General features: G+C 43.4%; 1 protein-coding gene across 3 annotated transcripts in view; it reads right to left on the bottom strand.

Annotated features, from left to right (window-relative positions):
- col19a1 (collagen, type XIX, alpha 1) overlaps positions 1-21,847 on the bottom strand; it is a 161,212-nt gene extending 139,365 nt beyond the window's left edge. The window contains exons 1-7 of one of the 3 annotated variants that reach the window (XM_029697582.1): positions 21,623-21,847; positions 20,423-20,547; positions 18,903-18,983; positions 18,177-18,276; positions 6,811-6,934; positions 6,090-6,365; positions 1,575-1,655 (exon numbers count right to left, since the gene is read on the bottom strand). In XM_029697582.1, coding sequence (XP_029553442.1) covers positions 1,575-1,655; positions 6,090-6,365; positions 6,811-6,934; positions 18,177-18,276; positions 18,903-18,983; positions 20,423-20,510 — 750 coding nt within the window. In that variant the 5' untranslated portion in view covers positions 20,511-20,547; positions 21,623-21,847. Of the gene's footprint in view, positions 1-1,574; positions 1,656-6,089; positions 6,366-6,810; positions 6,935-18,176; positions 18,277-18,902; positions 18,984-20,422; positions 20,548-20,745; positions 20,939-21,622 lie in introns of those variants that run through there. The other 2 variants (XM_029697585.1, XM_029697583.1) reach the window with 2 other exon arrangements.
- Between the last annotated feature and the right edge of the window lie 356 nt (positions 21,848-22,203).

Raw genomic sequence — 22,203 nt, 5'->3', positions numbered from 1 at the left:
TTTTTTTTATTTTTTGAAACAAGTAACTTTTTGGATTTCACTTCACCAATTTTGACTATTTTGTATATGTCCACTGCATACAAACTGTTTAGACACATTACTCTGCTATTTAAGGGCCAGTTTCCTGGAACCACCTTAAGCCTAATCATTTCATGTTATTATTCAATTATGTTTTCTAGTTCACTTGAACTTGAGTCCAGGGATAGACAGCATTTTGGTGTAGAAAGCAATGTAAAATCTCCAATGAAAGTGCTATTTAGTTTAGGAGAAGGCTTCATTTGGGTATCGGAAACCTGTCACAGGCGTCAAAATGAGTAGACCAAGGTGCAGCGTGATCTTGTAGTTTAATGAAAAAAAGGAACACTTTACAAATTAAACAAGAATGACAGCAGACAGTTCCGTCAGGTACTTACAACTAAACGGGAAATAACTACCCACAAAAAATAAAGGAAAAACAGGCTGCCTAAGTATGGCTTCCAATCAGAGACAACAATAGACAGCTGCCTCTGATTGGAAACCATACCCGGCCAAAACATAGAACACAAAACATAGAATGCCCACCCACCTATCACACCCTGGCCTAGCTAAACAGTGAAAACACAGCTCTCCTAGGTCAGAGCATGACAAAACCAGACAATTATAGTACAACACATGTTGAAATGCAGTTCTCAAATAGTCTGAAATGTAATAACAGTTCAGTACCACTACCGTATTTATAATCAGTTAATGTCCAATGATTCATTGACCCAATGCACCATATTGACTGAGCCCCAGTACTGAAACTCAATGCACACTGAGATAACATCCTGGTTATGGATATATATTATAACTGTCATAGGCCAAAGGTGAGAGGTCACTGAATCACACTATTTCCAACCATATAGACCACATGTGACCTAGCACATTGAATCAACATAACCCAACACTCACTGAGATGACAACATGGTTATGAATACATATAGGCCGAACTGTCAAAATGTCAAAGGTCACTTTGACAGTTAGCAGTCCAAATTGCACACTTTTTCCTATGGGCTCTGGTCAAATGTAGTGTACTATACTGTGAATAGGGTGCTATTTGGGATTCATCCACAGTCTGTAAGGTCACTCTCCATTGACCTGGTCTGCAATATGAGCTAACAGAAGAATATCTATCTATCAATCTATCAATCAAATGTATTTATAAATCCCGTTTTACATCAGCAGCTGTCACAAAGATATTGCACAGTAACCTGGTCCCTTATGGAAAAAACATAATTCAGTTGGGTAGTTTTCAAGAAGGACAAACACAACTCAACCAGATTATATTACCTACTGCCCTTAAATTCAAATCTCGACCAAGAAACCAGTTCCACTGCTTTAAAAATATATATTCCCCTCTAATCAGGGACTGCTTTAGACCTGGGAAACCAGGTGGGTGCAATGAATTATCAGGTAGAACAGAAAACTAGAAGTACTCCGGAACTCGAAGGGTAAGCATGTAATACCCCTGCTCTACTGTATATCAAGCCACGTCGAAGGTCTCATGTATGTCCTAAAATGTGCAGCGTACATAAAAGAAGTGTAAAATATCTTACCGTAGATCCTGCCTGCTCACAGCAGTTCTCCATCTCAGCCAGGTATGGGTCACAGTAGATCAGTATTTGTTGCAGTTCGATCTGGAGAGAAAGACATCTGTTAGGGACATTATGATGATTCAGATAGAGAGAAAAAGTAACTTTTTAAAATGCTAGAAAATATATATTTTGAAATATGAAACATGTTTCTTTGACCGATACAAACACAGAAACTGTCCAATTGTGCGGAGGATTCTAGAATGGTTCTTTAAGGGTGCAAAAAACATTAGATATTACAAGTACGTTCCCAGAACACATTTCCTCTGTTCTTTAAAGGTTCCACGAATATTTCATTAGGTTGTGGTAACACTGACTGGACAAGAGATATGCTCCCAGAACACATTTCCTCTGTTCTTTAAAGGTTCCAAGAATATTTCATTAGGTTGTGGTAACACTGACTGGACAAGAGATATGTTCCCAGAACACATTTCCTCTGTTCTTTAAAGGTTCCAAGAATATTTCATTAGGTTGTGGTAACACTGACTGGACAAGAGATATGCTCCCAAAACACAGAAACTGACCAGTTGTGCAAACATTCAGTTATCAAATAAAATGTTATTTGTCACATGCACCGAATACAACAGGTGTAGACCTTACCGAGAAATGCTTACTTACAAGCCCTTAACCAACAATGTGGTAGCAGAGAGAACAGTCTATGACAGAGAGAGGACCCATGCAAAATCTTTTCAGTCTCCTGAAGGGGAATAGGAGTTGGTGTGCCCTCTTGTCTTGGTGTGTTTGGACCATGATTGTTTGTTAGTGATGTGGACACCAAGGAACTTTTAGCTCTTGACCCCCGTCGATGTGAATGGGGGCATAGTCGGTCCTCCTTTTCCTGTAGTCCACTATCAGCTCTTTTGTGTTGTTGAGGGAGAGGTTGTTGTCCTGGCACCACACTGCCAGGTCTCTGACCTCTGCCCTATTGACTGACTCGTCATCAGTGATCAGGCCAACCACCGTCATGTTGTCTGCAAACGTAATGATCAAATCAAATTGTATTTGTGACATGCGCTGTATACAACAGGTGTAGACCTTACCGTTAAATGCTTACTTACAAGCCCTTAACCAACAATGCAGTTCAAGAAATAGAGTTAAGAAAATATTTACTAACTAAACTAAAGTAAAAATAAAAAGTAACAATAAAATACAATACCAAGGCTATATACAGGGGGTACCGGTATTGAGTCAAAGTGTGGGGGTACAGGTTAGTCAAGGTAATTTGTACATGTAGGTAGGGGTAAATGACTATGCATAGATAATAAACAGTGAGTAGCAGCAGCAGCGTTAAAACAAAGGGGGGGGCTTTTTATTAATTGTCCAGCAGTGTTATGGCTTGGGGGTAGAAGCTGTTAAGGAGCCTATTGGGCCTAGACTTGGCGCTCCGGTACCGCTTGCCATGTGGTAGCAGAGTGAACAGTCTATGACTTGGGTGACTGGAGTCTTTGACAATTTTTGGGCCTTCCTCTGATACCGCCTAGTATATCGGTGCTGGATGGCAGGAAGCTTGGCCCCAGTGATGCACTGGGCTGTACGCACTACCCTCTGTAGCGCCTTATGGTCAAAAGCCGAGCAGTTGCCATACCAGGAGGTGATGCAACCGGTGAGGATGCTCTCGATGGTGCAGCTGTATCATTTTTTTGAGGATCTGGGGACCCATGCCAAATCTTTTCCGTCTCCTGAGGGGGAAAAGGTGTTGCCGTGCCCTCTTCACAACTATCGTGGTGTGTTTGGACCATGATTATGTGTTGGTGATGTGGACACCAGGGATCTTCAAATTCTTGACCCGCTCCACTACAGCCCCGTCGATGTGAATGGGAGATGTGTTGTTGCCTACCTTTACCACCTGGGGTCGGCCCGTCAGGAAGTCCATGATCCAGTTGCAGAGGGAGATGGTCAGCCCCATGGTCCTTAGCTTAGTGATGAGCTTTGTGGGCTCTATGGTGTTGAACGCTGAGTTGTAGTCTATGAACAACATTCTCACATAGGTGTCCCTGTTGTCCAGGTGGGAGAGGGCAGTGTGGACTGCGATAGAGATTGCGTCATCTGTGGATCTGTTGGGGCTGTACGAGAATTGGAATGGGTCTAGGGTGTTCAGGATGATGTCGTTGATGTGAGCCATGACCAGCCTTTCTAAGCACTTCATAGCTATCGACGTGAGTATTCATTTTGGCAGGTTACCTTCACTTTCTTGGGCACAGGGACTATGGTGGTCTGCTTCAAACATGTTGGTATTACAGACTCGGTCAGGGAGAAAATGTCAGTGAAGACACTTGCCAGTTGGTCCGTGCATGCGTTGAGTACACGTCATGGTAATCCGTCTGGCCTCGCAGCCTTTCCGATGTGAGCAAGACCTGTTTAAGGGTCTTGCTCACATCAGCTATGGACAACGTGATCACAAAGCTGTCCAGTTTCCCTTTGTAGTCCGTAATAGTTTGCAAGCCCTGCCACATCCGACGAGCATCAGAGCAGGTGTAGTAGGATTCAATCTTAGTCCTGTATTCATGCTTTGCCTGTTTGATGGTTCGTCTGAGGGCAAAGCGGGATTTCTCATAAGCGTCTGGATTAGTGTCCCGCTCCTTGAAAGCAGCAGCTCTAGCCTTTAGCTCATGAGGATGTTGCCTGTAAGCCATGGCTTTTTGTTGGGAAATGTATGTACTGACACTGTGGGGACAACGTCGTCGATGCACTTATTGATGAATCCGGTGACTGAGGTGGTATTCTCCTCAATGCCATTGGATGAATCCCGGAACATATTCCAGTCTGTGCTAGCAAAACAGTCCTGTAGCGTAGCATCCGCGTCATCTGACCACTTCCGTATTGACCGAGCCACTGGTACTTCCTGCTTTAGTTTTGGCTTGTAAGCAGGAATCAGGAGGATAGAATTATGGTCAGATTTGCCAAATGGAGGGCGAGGCAGAGCTTTGTATGCGTCTCTGTGTGTGGAGTAAAGGTGGTCTAGAGTTGTTTTTCCTCTGGTTGCACATGTGACATAATGGTATAAATGAGCTAAAACGGATTTAAGATTGCCTGCATTAAAGTCCCCGGCCTCTAGGAGCGCCACTTCTAGATAAGCATTTTCTTGTTTGCTTATTGCCTTATACAGTTCGTTGAGTGCATTCTTAGTGCCAGCATCGGTTTGTTGTGGTAAATAGACAGCTACGGAAAATATAGATGAAAACTCTCTTGGTAGATAGTGTGGTCTACAGCTTATCATGAGGTACTCTCCCTCAGGCGAGCAATACCTTGAGACCTCTTTAATATTAGACATCGTGCACCAGCTGTTATTGACAAATAGACCCACACCACCACCCCTTATCTTACCAGACATATCTGTTCTGTCCTGCCGATGCATGGAAAACCCAGCCAACTGTATAAAATCTATGTTGTGGTCCAGCCACGACTCGGTGAAACATAAGATATTACAGTTTTTAATGTCCCGTTGGTAGATAGTCTTGAGCGGAGATTATCCAGTTTATTTTATAAGTTACAAACAATGCGAAAAAGCACACAAAATAGCACAGTTGGTTAGAAACCCGTAAAATGGCAGCCATCCCCTCCGGCGCCATTCCCATGATGATGGTTTTGGAATTGTGCATTGCCATGCAGTCTTGGGTGAACAGGGAGTACATGAGGGGACTAAGCATGCACCCCTGAGGGTCCCCCGTGTTGAGGATCAGCATGGCAGATGTGTTGTTGCCTACCCTTACCACCTGGGATCATCCTTGTAACATCAGGTGAATGTGTTTTGTACCCCAAAAGAAACATTGTAGAATCATCCGAATAACTGGACAGTTTTGGTGTTTTGGGAACATATATTTTGCGATGTACCCACAATGATCCCTCCAGACTGTTCCCACAACCTAATGAAACATTCTGGGAACCTTTAATGAACAGATTAAATGTGTTGTATGAATGCTCTCACAACATCAGTCAAATGTTAAACATTCATCACCATGAATGGACCGTTTTTGTGTAACCAGAACATTTGCACAACCTAACGAATGTTCTGGGAACTTTCACAGAACCAATTTTGGTTTGCTGGGAAAACATTACTGGTACACTGTGTTAGTACATTACCTGGAAGCCTAATGAGAACTATTGGGGAATGTTCTGTGATGATTGTTACAGATGTGGTGAACAACATTTTAGTGAATGTTAGGAGAATATTCCAACGATATTTCATTTAAAATATTTTGTCAAAAATAAAATATTTTGTTATCATAAGGGATGTTATCATCCTACTGTTAGATAAAACCCTAACTAGAACTTAATGGGAATCTTAGCTAATGTTCTGGGAATGTTCCTGGTTTGCTGGGACCCTTCTAGACATTGCCCTTGAAGGCAACCATATATAATTACTGTATGTTTAAAACTATCATGTCGATCTCATGGACTGTCAGTCATTTTATCCGTTGCTCCATCTATGAATTTCAGAACGGTTCTATTTCCAGATTGTGGCTTTAGGCCTAAACGTACATCTACAGGCCGTCCATCCTCCACCCGGGTTGTAATCAGTGTATATCCGCTGGGGTCGATTTCATCCTTCTCATCTGTCAGCCTCCTCTCTATTAGTTTACAGTCCATGTAAACGGAGACGATGCTGCTCTGGACCGCCACACCCAGCTTGTGCCACTGGCGGTCAAACAGGGTGTGCAGGTCTCGGCTCTTAAAGGTGTAGTGGAGGCTGTTCTTCAGAAGGCCCCGGGCTGAGAACTCCACTGCTCGTTTAGCACCGTCCAAAACTACAGACACCTGAAGATAGAGCCGGAGGAGATTGTAAGACATTATATCGTCTCATAACAAGTTATAAAGCTTTATACCTGCCGGTAAAGTGTTACCTTCCATTCATTACCATTACCATCAGGGTCATGGTAGATACAAGCATCAGTCATGGCATGAAAATGTTGATCAATTAACCAATGGTTAACCAACCGACAGACCGACCTACTGACCACCCGGACCAACCGACTTGACTGACCTACCGGCCAACCGACCTACCAGCCAACCAACCCGACCGAACGACCTACCAGCCAACCAGCCGATGGACCGACCGACCAGCTGGGCCAACTGGCAGAGTGAGTGAGCGATCGACTGATCAGTCAATCATCCAACCAATAAATCAAAATAGATCAAAACCCACTTAGATGCTATACATCCAGACATCATGAATATCCGTTTAGGGGACACTCTGACCTACCTGTGTACCTCCCGTCTGGTCGAATATCTGCCACAAATACCAGCGGTCTTTCTTTGTGGTTTTCCTCAGCCGGAAGGTGGTAACTAGAGAGTATTCACTGGACAGACCGTTGGGGAACACCAATCTGAAAGAAAAAAATTACATTGTTCGAGCTCCATATTGTCAAATTCAATCGCAAAAAAATATGAAACTTAACAATGGGCCTAACAATGAAAATATTGTTTCAGAACCTTCAGTCTTGGTTGGAAGAGCATTAATATGCAAACGTAGAAGATTTGACCCATAAAATTAGCATTTGCTAAATGGACTGTCAAAAATAAACATTCAGAATGAATATGAATAATCATGCTGGATGTCATAGCTTTCTATGTGTAGTAAGCAAAACAATCAACTTGAATCACTTCTTCTATAGCCCCCTAGTGCACAATGGCCGCTTACATAAAAAGCTAGAATTTTATGCCAAACATGATTCATCCAGCCAGATTAAATTTATTTCAGCATCCCTGTCATTCCAAATCGAATAATCATTTATTCAAACTTCAATTAAATTCCTCTTACTTCACATACACGTCTAGACTAGAAAACACAAGACCATGGCTAACTACAGTATATAGAAAGAAAACATTGTTATAAAGAGAAAAATACAAAAAGGTAACAAAGAAGAAAAGGCAATAGGTTTGTTAACCCAGACGTTTCAGTTCAACTGAACACTGCTGGCTGAACATCTCTAGCACATTGGGAAGACTGAATGTAATGGGGATGATGGAACCTCATTCATTATAGAAACACTAACACTATTCCTCTTCTGTTTCTTCACTGATACTTCTCCCCTCCTATTTCCTATTTCCATCCTGTTGAATAAACACTTTAACCCCTCAAACTGAGCCTGGGACTGATGTTCAGATTAGACTATAGTAATGCATTAACAGCTAAAAGTCAAGCACCAGAAACACAATCATTCAGGTTTAGCAGAAATCACAATGATGCAATGATAAGGCCATTCAAAGACATGGGGAGAGAGAAAGAGAAAGAGAAGGAGGGAGCAACAGAGAGAGCGGGATAGAGACGGAGAGAGAGATCAAGGAAGGGAGGGAGAGAGAGGGGTGGGAGGGAAAGAGAGAGAGGGGGTCTGGGGAGCGAGAGAGAAAGAGACATTCAGAAAGCAACACAGAGAAAGGGGAGAGAGAGAGAGAGAGAGAGAGAGAGCGAGAGAAAGAGAGAGAGAGAGAGAGAGAGAGAGGTGACATAAGAGTAAGCGAGAGACTAAGCTCACTTCAGATAGCCGGAAATGAGTTCTCCTCTTCACAGATCATGTCATATTCTCTCAGAGCCATACCCCTCCTGCCCTGTGTGTCCCTTGAATTCTCACAGAATGTTGACACAGCATATGATTAAAATATATATGCAGCGAGGTAAAGCCACAGAAAGATCAAATGCTTTCTGAGGGTAGGCGAGAGAAAGAGAGAGACTGGGAAGGTGAATCGTCGCCTTGGGGCAAAAAGAGAACATTTATATTGCAATTCAATGGAGAGAGATGAGCAGGACTATTCATAAAACTAGAGGTTTATTCCCTGAGATTCCCCCTAAATGATTTGGAATTCCTGCATAAAACAGCAGAGATCCCATCTGGGCACATATGACAATTCCACGGCTATTCCACGTTGGTGAAAACAATATTGATTCAACCAATGTGTTCCCAGTGGGATAGGTACGTGTACAGAATAAGGAGAGAGATACATTAAAGGAATTCGACTAATTCAACCCAGAGAGGGGACTAAAACATGTACTTTAAATTTCCATCAAACCTTTAATATCACAGGTTAGGTCTCACTGAGCTGCAATCTGTTCTACAGGGGAGAGCTGTTCTTCATGGTAGAGTGCCTTGCAAAACTATTCACCCCCTTGGAATTTTTCCTATTTTGTTGCATTACAACCTGTAATTTAAATAGATTTTTATTTGGATTTCATGTAATGGACATACACAGAATAGTCCAAATTGGTGAAGTGAAATCAAAAAATAACTTGCTTCAGAAAAAATGTTACTGAAAAGTGGTGCGTGCATATGTATTCACCCCCTTTGCTATGAAGCCCTTCGCCTCTTCAAAGTGGTAGGCATGTTGTGTAACTCAAATAATACAAACCCCCCAAAAATCTATTTTCATTCCAGGGTGTAAGGCAACAAAATAGGAAAAATGCCAAGGGGGGTGAATTATTTTGCATGCCGCTGTATTTCTATCTAATGTTAGTGTGTGTAAATGAGACTGTTGAGGTCATTTACACACATTATCTACACTGGAACACTTGAACCCTAAGGGTTAGATGTCAAGGGTTGTACGTTACTGACACCTCCTCCCACCCTCTACCCTCCTCCTCCTCCTTCTCATCCTCCCCCCTCCTCCACAGCTTACCATCTGTGGCTCAAACACATGCTCCTATCAAGTGGATTTGGTTTTTGAACAGTGTTTGCTTTTCCCCCAAACACATTTAAAGTCCTCTCCTTTCTGAATGCCAGTCCAGTGGTGCCTGTCTATGAATCGTCTAGTTCAAACCTAGGACCCTTCGTTTTAACCTCTGGTCTAGAAGTGCTTCATTTGATGAATATTGCTCATTCACCCACAGAAAGATTGACCGTCAAAACGTTGATTTAAAAGAGGCTACCCTCTTACTGCTGTGGGGTCGGGTTGTGGAGAGAAATAAAGTACAACTTTAGTGACAAAACTTTCTGAAAACTATTTTATTTGCTCTCTTCTTTCACTCTTTGACAAAGTGAGTCTGACAGAAATCTAATCATGGATGCCAAAATGACTTGCATCGTCAGCTCGTGTTCAAGACACAAACAAGAAGCACAACCAGATCAAGCTCGGAACGAATATGTTACCTCGTTGATGCAGAGACTATGAATATGCAAACAATCAAAGAAAGTGTGAACGCAAGCACTTTCTGTCAAACTCAAAGTGTGTGTGTGTGGGTGGAATAGAGAGAGAGAACAAAGAATAGAAAGGGAGAATAGAGAGAGCGAGAGAATAACCCCAGTTGGAAACAATGAATTTGCAATTTCACTGATGTGTTCAGTGGTATGATAAGAGACAGAATACTGAGAGAGATAAAAAGAAAGTTAAAAAGAAAGATAGAAATTGTACTTACATTATAGGATAGAATACAGTAACACACTGAGACATATTACAGGGCAGAATACAGTAACACACTGAGACTTATATTATAGGATAGAATACAGTAACACACTGAGACTTATATTACAGGGCAGAATACAGTAACACACTGAGACTAACATTACAAGGCAGAATACAGTAACACACTGAGACTTATATTACAGGATAGAATACAGTAACACACTGAGACTTACATTATAGGATAGAATACAGTAACACACTGAGACTTACATTACAGGGTAGAATACAGTAACACACTGAGACTTACATTACAGGGTAGAATACAGTAACACACTGAGACTTACATTACAGGGTAGAATACAGTAACACACTGAGACTTACATTATAGGATAGAATACAGTAACACACTGAGACTTACATTATAGGATAGAATACAGTAACACACTGAGACTTACATTACAGGGTAGAATACAGTAACACACTGAGACTTACATTACAGGGTAGAATACAGTAACACACTGAGACTTACATTATAGGATAGAATACAGTAACACACTGAGACTTATATTACAGGGTAGAATACAGTAACACACTGAGACTTACATTACAGGGCAGAATACAGTAACACACTGAGACTTACATTATAGGATAGAATACAGTAACACACCGAGACTTACATTATAGGATAGAATACAGTAACAAACTGAGACTTATATTACAGGGCAGAATACAGTAACACACTGAGACTAACATTACAGGGTAGAATAGAGTAACACACATACTTATATTACAGGGCAGAATACAGTAACACACTGAGACTTATATTACAGGGTAGAATACAGTAACGCACTGAGACTTACATTATAGGATAGAATACAGTAACAAACTGAGACTTATATTACAGGGCAGAATACAGTAACACACTGAGACTAACATTACAGGGTAGAATAGAGTAACACACATACTTATATTACAGGGCAGAATACAGTAACACACTGAGACTTTTATGTTACAGGGTAGAATACAGTAACACACTGAGACTTACATTATAGGAAAGAATACAGTAACACACTAAGACTTATATTACAGGGCAGAATACAGTAACACACTGAGACTAACATTACAGGGTAGAATAGAGTGACGCACATACTTATATTACAGGGCAGAATACAGTAACACACTGAGACTTATATTACAGGGTAGAATACAGTAACACACTGAGACTTATATTACAGGGCAGAATACAGTGACACACTGAGACTAACATTACAGGGTAGAATACAGTAACACATTGATACTTATATTATAGGATAGAATACAGTAACATTCTGAGACTTACATTACAGGCTAGAATACAGTAACACACAGATATAGAAATGGAACACCTCCAAACCCACTCATGAATAGACAACAACACAACCATCCAGCAGCACTATCCATAACTCACTGAAACAGCACCAACATACAAAATAGTGTGTGCGCCACAGACAGACAGACAGACAGACAGACAGACAGACAGACAGACAGACAGACAGACAGACAGACAGACAGTCAGTGGTACTTGATTTCATTTTGAACTCCAGAACCTGTCATTCAGCTTGGCATACAGACATAATGTACAATCACACAATCAGTCCACTAAGAGAGGATAGATCCCTCCATCTCTGTGGAACAGTATTAATCACACAATCAGTCCACTAAGAGAGGAGAGATCCTGCTCTGGGTAAGAGTATCAATTTGGCCTGGGAGCTGCCAGATCGACAGAACATTAACCAGGCCCAGAAAGTCGAGCCCCTCTGCCTTTCCTGAGAGTAAAGAGAGAGATGTTTGGAGGTAGGGGGAAGGAAGGGGAGGAGGTGAGGAAAGGAGAGGAGGGGAGGAGGGGAGAAAGGAAAGGGGAGGGTAGGAGGACTGAAAGGGGAGAAAGGGGGGATCCTCTGCACCTCATGCTGTCCCCCCTACCTCCTTCTAAAATCCCCCTTCACCCCGGACCTCCCAGCTGACAGGCAACATCACCTGTCAAAGTACTCAGATAATTGGAGATGAATGCGGTCTCTCGCCCTCTCTCTCCCCCTCTCACACACATTCTCTTCTCTCTCCCTTCTCTCTTCCCCCTCTTTCTCACCCCCTCTCTCTCCCCCTCTCACAAACACTCTCTTCTCTCTCCCTTCTCTCTTCCCCCTCTTTCTCACCCCCTCTCTCTCTCCCCCTCTCTCTCCCCTCTCACACACACTCTCTTCTCTCTCCCTTCTCTCTTCCCCCTCTTTCTCACCCCCTCTCTCTCCCCCTCTCTCACCCCCTCTCTCCCCCTCTCACACACACTCTCTTCTCTCTCCCTTCTCTCTCCCCCCTCTTTCTCACCCCCTCTCTCGCCCCCTCTCTCTCCCCCTCTCTCCCCCCCTCTCACACACACTCTCTTCTCTCTCCCTTCTCTCTCCCCCCCTCTTTCTCACCCCCTCTCTCTCCCCCTCTCACACACACACTCTTCTCTCTCCCTTCTCTCTTCCCCCTCTTTCTCACCCCCTCTCTCTCCCCCTCTCACACACACTCTCTTCTCTCTCCCTTCTCTCTTTCCCCTCTTTCTCACCCCCTCTCTCTCCCCCTCTCACACACACTCTCTTCTCTCTCCCTTCTCTCTTCCCCCTCTTTCTCACCCCCTCCCTCTCCCCCTCTCACACACACTCTCTTCTCTCTCCCTTCTCTCTTCCCCCTCTTTCTCACCCCCTCTCTCTCACCCCCTCTCAATCTCTCTCTCTCTCTTGCGCTCTATTCTTCTCCCGCTTTATGTCTCTCAGCATCGATCTCTCTCTCCCCCTTTCCCGCGCCCATTTGTCTGTCTGTCTGTCTGTCTGTCTGTCTGTCTGGGGGGGGGGGGGGAGCCCAAACATAAAGTAGGAATTCATATACCTGTATATATACCACGGTAGCATCATATACCTGTATATATACCACAGTAGCATCATATACCTGTATATATATCACAGTAGCATCATATACCTGTATATATACCACAGTAGCATCATATACCTGTATATATACCACAGTAGCATCATATACCTGTATATATACCACGGTAGCATCATATACCTGTATATATACCACGGTAGCATCATATACCTGTATATATACCACGGTAGCATCATATACCTGTATATATACCACGGTAGCATCATATACCTGTATATATACCACGGTAGAATCATATACCTGTATATATACCACAGTAGCATCATATACCTGTATATATACCACAGTAGCATCATATACCTGTATCTCTCTTTATCTCTCTCTCTGGTCTCTCTTTCTCTCTTTCTGGTCACTCTCTCTAGTATCTCACTTTCTGGTCTCTCTCTCTTTCTAGTCTCCCTATCTCTGGTCTCTCTCTCTGGTATCTCTCTCTATCTCTCTTTCTGGTCTCTCTCTCTCTGGTCTCTCTCTTTCTGGTCTCTCTCTGGTATCTCTTTCTATCTCTCTTTCTGGTCTCTCTCTCTCTCTGGTCTCTCTCTTTCTGGTCTCTCTCTCTGGTATCTCTCTTTCTGGTCTCTCTCTCTTTCTAGTCTCCCTATCTCTGGTCTCTCTCTCTGGTATCTCTCTCTATCTCTCTTTCTGGTCTGTCTCTCTCTGGTCTCTCTCTTTCTGGTCTCTCTGTCTCTCTGGTATCTCTCTCTATCTCTCTTTCTGGTCTCTCTCTCTGGTCTCTCTTTTTCTGGCCTCTCTCTCTAGTATCCTTTCTGTCTCTCTCTGGTCTCTCTCTCTGGTATCTCTCTCTATCTCTCTTTCTGGTCTCTCTCTCTATGGTCTCTCTCTTTCTGGTCTCTCTCTCTGGTATCTCTCTTTCTGGTCTCTCTCTCTCTTTCTAGTCTCCCTATCTCTGGTCTCTCTCTCTGGTATCTCTCTCTATCTCTCTTTCTGGTCTCTCTCTCTCTGGTCTCTCTCTTTCTGGTCTCTCTCTCTGGTATCTCTCTTTCTGGTCTCTCTCTCTTTCTAGTCTCCCTATCTCTGGTCTCTCTCTCTGGTATCTCTCTATCTCTCTTTCTCTCGCCCTCTCTCTCGCCCTCTCTCTCCCCCTCTCATACACACTCTCTTCTCTCTCCCTTCTCTCTTCCCCCTCTTTCTCACCCCCTCTCTCCCCCCTCTCACACACACACTCTCTTCTCTCTCCCTTCTCTCTTCCCCCTCTTTCTCACCCCCTCTCTCTCCCCCTCTCACACACACTCTCTTCTCTCTCCCTTCTCTCTTCCCCCACTTTCTCACCCCCTCTCTCTCCCCCTCTCACACATACTCTCTTCTCTCTCCCTTCTCTCTTTCCCCTCTTTCTCACCCCCTCTCTCTCCCCCTCTCACACACACTCTCTTCTCTCTCCCTTATCTCTTCCCCCTCTTTCTCACCCCCTCCCTCTCCCCCTCTCACACACACTCTCTTCTCTCTCCCTTCTCTCTTCCCCCTCTTTCTCACCCCCTCTCTCTCCCCATCTCACACATACTCTCTTCACTCTCCCTTCTCTCTTTCCCCTCTTTCTCACCCCCTCTCTCTCCCCCTCTCACACACACTCTCTTCTCTCTCCCTTCTCTCTTCCCCCTCTTTCTCACCCCCCTCTCTCTCCCCCTCTCACACACACTCTCTTCTCTCTCCCTTCTCTCTTCCCCCTCTTTCTTACCCCCTCTCTCTCCCCCTCTCACACACACTCTCTTCTCTCTCCCTTCTCTCTTCCCCCTCTTTCTCACCCCCTCTCTCTCCCCCTCTCACACACACTCTCTTCTCTCTCCCTTCTCTCTTCCCCCTCTTTCTCACCCCCTCACTCTCCCCCCCTCACACACACTCTCTTCTCTCTCCCTTCTCTCTTCCCCCTCTTTCTCACCCCCTCTCTCTCCCCCTCTCACACACACTCTCTTCTCTCTCCCTTCTCTCTTCCCCCTCTTTCACACCCCCTCTCTCTACCCCTCTCACACACACTCTCTTCTCTCTCCCTTCTCTCTTCCCCCTCTTTCTCACCCCCTCCCTCTCCCCCTCTCACACACTCTCTTCTCTCTCCCTTCTCTCTTCCCCCTCTTTCTCACCCCCTCTCTCTCACCCCCTCTCAATCTCTCTCTCTCTCTTGCGCTCTATTCTTCTCCCGCTTTATGTCTCTCAGCATCGATCTCTCTCTCCCCCTTTCCCCCTCCCATTTGTCTGTCTGTCTGTCTGTCTGTCTGTCTGTCTGTCTGTCTGTCTGTCTGTCTGTCTGTCTGTCTGTCTGTCTGTCTGTCTGGGTGGGGGGGAGCCCAAACATAAAGTAGGAATTCATATACCTGTATATATATCACAGTAGCGTCATATACCTGTATATATACCACAGTAGCATCATATACCTGTATATATATCACAGTAGCATCATATACCTGTATATATATATCACAGTAGCATCATATACCTGTATATATACCACGGTAGCATCATATACCTGTATATATACCACGGTAGCATCATATACCTGTATATATACCACGGTAGCATCATATACCTGTATATATACCACAGTAGCATCATATACCTGTATATATACCACAGTAGCATCATATACCTGTATCTCTCTTTATCTCTCTCTCTGGTCTCTCTTTCTCTCTTTCTGGTCACTCTCTCTAGTATCTCACTTTCTGGTCTCTCTCTCTTTCTAGTCTCCCTATCTCTGGTCTCTCTCTCTGGTATCTCTCTCTATCTCTCTTTCTGGTCTCTCTCTCTCTGGTCTCTCTCTTTCTGGTCTCTCTCTCTGGTATCTCTCTTTCTGGTCTCTCTCTCTTTCTAGTCTCCCTATCTCTGGTCTCTCTCTCTGGTATCTCTCTCTATCTCTCTTTCTGGTCTCTCTCTCTCTGGTCTCTCTCTTTCTGGTCTCTGTCTGGTATCTCTCTCTATCTCTCTTTCTGGTCTCTCTCTCTCTCTGGTCTCTCTCTTTCTGGTCTCTCTCTCTGGTATCTCTCTTTCTGGTCTCTCTCTCTTTCTAGTCTCCCTATCTCTGGTCTCTCTCTCTGGTATCTCTCTCTATCTCTCTTTCTGGTCTCTCTCTCTCTGGTCTCTCTCTTTCTGGTCTCTCTGTCTCTCTGGTATCTCTCTCTATCTCTCTTTCTGGTCTCTCTCTCTCTGGTCTCTCTTTTTCTGGCCTCTCTCTCTAGTATCCTTTCTGTCTCTCTCTGGTCTCTCTCTCTGGTATCTCTCTCTATCTCTCTTTCTGGTCTCTCTCTCTCTGGTCTCTCTCTTTCTGGTCTCTCTCTCTGGTCTCTCTCTTTCTGGTCTCTCTCTCTTTCTAGTCTCCCTATCTCTGGTCTCTCTCTCTGGTATCTCTCTCTATCTCTCTTTCTGGTCTCTCTCTCTCTGGTCTCTCTCTTTCTGGTCTCTCTCTGGTATCTCTCTCTATCTCTCTTTCTGGTCTCTCTCTCTCTGGTCTCTCTCTTTCTGGTCTCTCTCTCTGGTATCTCTCTTTCTGGTCTCTCTCTCTTTCTAGTCTCCCTATCTCTGGTCTCTCTCTCTGGTATCTCTCTCTATCTCTCTTTCTGGTCTCTCTCTCTGGTCTCTCTCTTTCTGGTCTCTCTCTCTCTCTGGTATCTCTCTCTATCTCTCTTTCTGGTCTCTCTCTCTCTGGTCTCTCTTTTTCTGGCCTCTCTCTAGTATCCTTTCTGTCTCTCTCTGGTCTCTCTCTCTGGTATCTCTCTCTCTCTCTTTCTGGGCTCTCTCTCTCTGGTCTCTCTCTCTCTAGTATCCTTTCTGTCTCTCTCTGGTCTCTCTCTCTTTCTGATCTCTCTCTCCTGATGACATGAGATGTCATCCTGCAGTGAGCCAGGGTGGAAACCCAGTTTATTCCACATATCAGCTGAACAGGAGGCGGCAAACCTACACCCTGAGAAAAGATTTGTTTGCTGCAATGGAAATCCGATATCATCCTGGCTTGTTTTCAAATCTGAGGCCAGTCCAGGCGGTCTATGCCATGTGGGGGACTGATTTATGTGAGTGAGTTTGTCCATTTAATAGGTGGATAAAATCCCTAAACAACTGTGAATGTTGTGCAGTATGCCTCTCCTTTAGAGTCTATAGAGATCCATTGGAACAAGCTGGGCAAACAGAACCGAATCAGATGGTTCGCTTTATGTATTATCTCTCATGATGAACTATAAACAGCAGCACGTCCATGACCACACCTCTGGTATATATAATACAAACCACCAACATATATTTATCTTTGACTTACAGTAGCTCAAGTAAAGCACAATGCATCCATTAGTGTAACCACTAGTACAGTTAATATAGTAAAAGTCCATTAGTACATGCATGTAAGCCTACTCTCGTGTCTCTATTGTATATCTCCTAAAGCCAGAGCCTGTTCCAATAAAGTGTTCAGTCACACAGCCTCTACTCTGACTGGCAATTCCAATTATCTCAAGTAAAGAACACTACGCAGCCATTAGCTTGATCATTAGTACACAACCTACAGATGTTGGATCTTAATTTGATCACCCTGTTGCAGGAGAACTAGAACGTGTAGTGTATTTGATATTTAAAAAGGATTCTAAGTGTTTGAAATTTCCACTTAGAAATTTTAGACTTGATTTTATATGACAAAAATGTATCAACCCTGAAAAAAATGTCCATTCATTATAATCCACAATATAATGATTCACATTTTCCTGTTGCTGCAGGATTCTTCTCCTGCTGTAGCAAACTGTCTCAAATGAAGATCCTACCCTGTACTGTATGCCGTTAAGCCATAGCTTAATGGAAACCGCTCCAACAGAGCACAGCCACATGGCCTGAGGGATCAGGACTTCAGTCAATTCCAAAACAAAGCAACATGATCACCCACTGACTGAGAGACTCGTACAGTAACTAGTGTCCAAATAGACCTGGCCAGACTAGCCTCTAGTCACACCCAAGATGTCCCCAACCCAGCAGGCCCAACTCAACTCACTCTGTTGGCTCAACTCCCTCCTCTAGCTGTCAGTGAGCAGTTAGTTTCAATGAAAGGAGAGGGAACAGAGGAAACACACAGACTTGACGATCAGCGACTAGAGAGATAACGCCCATTTCATGGATACTAGCAAGCTTTGGCAAACAACAAAACTGCTGTCATGCATACTGTTTGAAGGATACACCCATGAGGGGAGATCTGAATGACTCGATCGGTGATTATCTCAACAAGTGTTGGGCCAGAGTAATGAAACTACCCCCAGTCACACCCGTGCCCCCTTGGCCCAGCCTGGCACTACTCACTCTGTTGGCTTGATGAGGGGGCTGCTCCCCAGCCGGAATGATGGCCGCTCCTCTGTCACTGCCCCCTTTCTCAGGAGAAACTTTTCTGTCAGATCAAAACCTGCAAAAAAAGAGACAACAGGATGAGAAGGGCTGGTTTAAACTCAAGAAGTGTCCTTCATTGACATAGATTTAGCCTAGTCCTGACCTGGAATAAAAAACACTTTCTATGGAGATGGTCTGTGTTCAGCAGACTGGTACAAGGTGTTGTTTTAAACTCCAATAGGGTTATACAACAATATGGATTGAGTCAGGACTCCTGTCCAGTTTGATTCATTTCTATGGTACAATATAGTTGATTTATGCATAATTACTTGAAAGACAATAGATTTGATCATCAGTGCTCCCTCAAATAAATTGGTGCATGGCACCTCTGTTAACGCAGGGTCAATTACAGAGTATTTCTGTTCTGTTACATAACCAGTGAACATATTCATGTTTTCTCACGACACGTCTGAGACATGAACGTTATTACCCCCTTGGATCAGAGCCAAACAGATTGAGTACGTCACAAATGGCACCCTAATCCCAATATAGTGCACTACTTTTTGACCAGAGCCCTATGAGCCCTGTTCAAAAGTAGTGCACTATATTGGGAATAGGGTGCCATTTGGGACATACCCATTAAGAGGGGGATGGATTTATTTCAATTGAGGGAGGTGCACACCATAACACTGTAATTCTTACCGATGAATTCTGGCTGTGGACCAGTTAAACTGTAGGAAAACCGGTCCTTGTCTACTTTCAATGGAGGACATCTAGAGTTGTCTAGAAAACAGGAATAATATCATCAGCCATACAAGGTTCATATTCATTGAAGTAAAAATGAAGATGCAGACAGCAAACAAGTGGAGAATACCATCTAAACATTTCAGTCACCAAAGACTGAAACTTTGAGTTCTGATGTCTGACAGCGAGGTTGATGATTTGGCACATAACCATTGGTTGATGTGCACAGCAGGACTGCAGTATAGTTAGCCTGCGACGTGACCAGTGTCTTTCCATGTGGAGAGGCACTTCAGTCACTCACCACATCAGTGAGAATGTCTTGTAAGTCATCACTATCCACCCATTCATTAAGATTCACCCCGCGTCCCAAATGGTACCCTATTCCTTATATAGTGCACTACTTTTGACCAGTGCCCTATGGGGAACAGGATGCAATTGGGCCGCAGCCTCACACAGCCCAGACAGGGATGTAGAAGTGTTTGTTAATTAGAGGTGGTGAAAGAGACCTAACTCTAACTGGGCTCAACTTTGACCCTTTTTCTATGTAGTCATGTTTTCTCTTGGAGACTGGGGCACGGCTACAGGGTCGTGTAGCAAAACGTTTCACAACGTCGTGCAATGGAAAACACTAACGGGTGTTTCTTATTAGACAAGTTCAAGTAATACCAAATAATACCACTTCCCAGTTTAAGTCTTTTTGTGACCGTTTTCTTCAGTTTCGTGCCAACTGAACATGACCCAGACCATATACTGTAACTAAAACTGCAAAGAAATGACTTGCCATGTTCCTGTCTGTAAAATCTGACCATGATCATCTACTGTGACAACACCAATGTTAGCCCAACGCTATTGGAAGGGCATGCTAGTACTACTCAAAGGCAACTAAAACGGGTAGCAATAATAACCTGTAATGTAGTTATCTTTTAGCTATATGTATTTCAAGGGATGTAAACAATAGCATACTGCCTGTTTCACACAATATCTTGAGCACAACCACATAGCCTAGCCTAGTGGGCGCTATGAAATATAAATTCCCAAAATGTCTTTCCAGGGTAAACTAAGCGCAAGCAGAGTGTCTGTGAGATCAGAGTCATCTTGGTGTTGGTGACAGTGTCCTTACATGCCACGGGAGGTTGGTGGCTCATAGGTAGCCTAGCGGTTAGAGCGTTGGGCCGGTAACTGAAAGTCACTAGTTCAAATACCCAAGGGGAAAAATGTGCCCTTGAGCAAGGCACTTATCCCTAATTTACTCCAAGGGCACCGTATTACTATGACTGACCCTGTAAACAACACATTTCACTGGACCTATCTGGTGTATGTGACAACAAAATATGTTTTTTTTCTTATGGAATGGTATCTAACTCATCAAACACAGGGTTTCCATGGTTTTCATGTGTTTGATACCATTCCATTCACTCCATTCCAGCCATTATTATGAGCTGTCCTCCCCTCAGCAGCCTCCTGTGTTAAATACATACCCATTCTTTCGTTCACTGCCATTCCAACAGTGCAAGGAATGGTATGTACGATCCAGAGGAAAGCTGCCCATTTTAGCAAGCAACTCATGTCTTCTCTGATGCAAGAGAAAATACTTCTTCAAAACCTAAAATAAAATACAAGTTAGCTCTTCAAATAGTAGGCCTACATCTTACAGTAAAATATGAATGAATTACAGTAATTATTAATCACATTAATCATGTAAAGTATTAGTAATCTATTACACAGAAAACTGTCAAATGAGATGCGCCTTTTCTACCCCATAACGAAAAGTGTGTAGTGAAAATGTCATGTGCGGTATTACAGTTGAAAATAACCAACGCTCCGCTGCAGAAGTCGACTGAAGGCGTAAGAGCAAGGTGCGACAGGTCCACTGCAACAGCTGCTGCGTTATTATGGCGCAATCATATCACCGGGAAAATAGGCTAAACAGAAGAGTCACACTTTGTAGGCTATACCAAACTGAAACAAATAGAATGGGGTCGGCTGTGTAGAACTAGTCTAAATTATGAATGTGAACATGAACATAACTGTCCCGGGTCAGTGTGACACAGATCACGTTCATAGTGAGATGAGATCACGCGCATGATGCCAACTGACAAAATACAACTTCGATGGAGAGATGCCAAATTCCTCAAACGTGCCAATCTCACAATTCAAACCAGTGATAATGTCTGTCGGACATTGAAAAGCGCCACAGCTATAACTCAGATTGTTTGGAACTAGCGGACGAGACTCTCCATGATAGTCTATTCCATTTATGCGGTATTCATATTTTCACATTTTCAAGGCTCCTCAATCATTAGATATACTTACCAAATTACGCGTAATTATGCATTCCGTTCACTGCAGCCTAATACGGTTCTTGCGAGCATATGGAAAAACTACATGCTACACAAGCGTTACATACAGTATAGCCTATTTACACGAACATAACGGAATGTTCATAAATCATTTCGAGTGACTGAAGCCGTCCGGTAAAGCCAGACAAGTTCCAGAACATGAACTAAAGCTGTGCGCAAAACCACTAAAGTGCCAAACTACGACAAGGCTAGACGCACTAACCAAGGACCCCTACTTATAACTTCGTATCGATATATGACATTACAGAGGAGGATTTCAAGCAGCCATTATTATTCAACCTGTAAATTATGAATATCAAACCAAACCGGTCTACTTACAATTGGTGAGAAAGTTTCCTCCAGCATAAAAACGCATTAATCCATGAACGCTGATGAACGCATGTTTGGAAAAAAGTCGGTTGCTATTCCAAAGTAGACTTGTAAAGAAATAAAAGTGAGAATGGGATCTCTTACTAGATCCTCATGTCCTTATTAGTCGCACCGACTGACTGACCCTCCCACTCTCTCATTAGGCTACTGAAATGCATGGAGGACCCCAAGTCCGCCACCGGTGGAGGCATTACAATGGAAACGCTCCACAATTTGGACGATAAAATAATGTGTAGGCATGAGAAAATAACTTATTTAGTTATGAGATTATTGTTGTTTGACTGAGAACATCACATACAGTCGGCAGTACATCATTACTGTGAAAATAAACTTGTGCTCAAATGATGGAATGGAGTAATTCAATTTTTTGTTATTTTTTAAAATGTTTTCTTCTATCCACACTGTAATAAATTAGAATTGGGAGCAAAACATTTCCTATGCCAACAATAATGTTCATAATGTATGGATTAAATATTGATTTATTGATGGAGAACATGAAGTGGTGATGAAATACAGTACTTTGCTAGCCA

The sequence above is a fragment of the Salmo trutta genome, chromosome 18 (genome assembly GCF_901001165.1).
Source record: "Salmo trutta chromosome 18, fSalTru1.1, whole genome shotgun sequence".
NCBI classification, from domain to species: Eukaryota; Metazoa; Chordata; class Actinopteri; order Salmoniformes; family Salmonidae; genus Salmo; species Salmo trutta.
The sequence above is the reverse complement of the archived record's forward strand: the minus strand, read 5'-3'. Positions and strand labels throughout refer to the sequence as shown.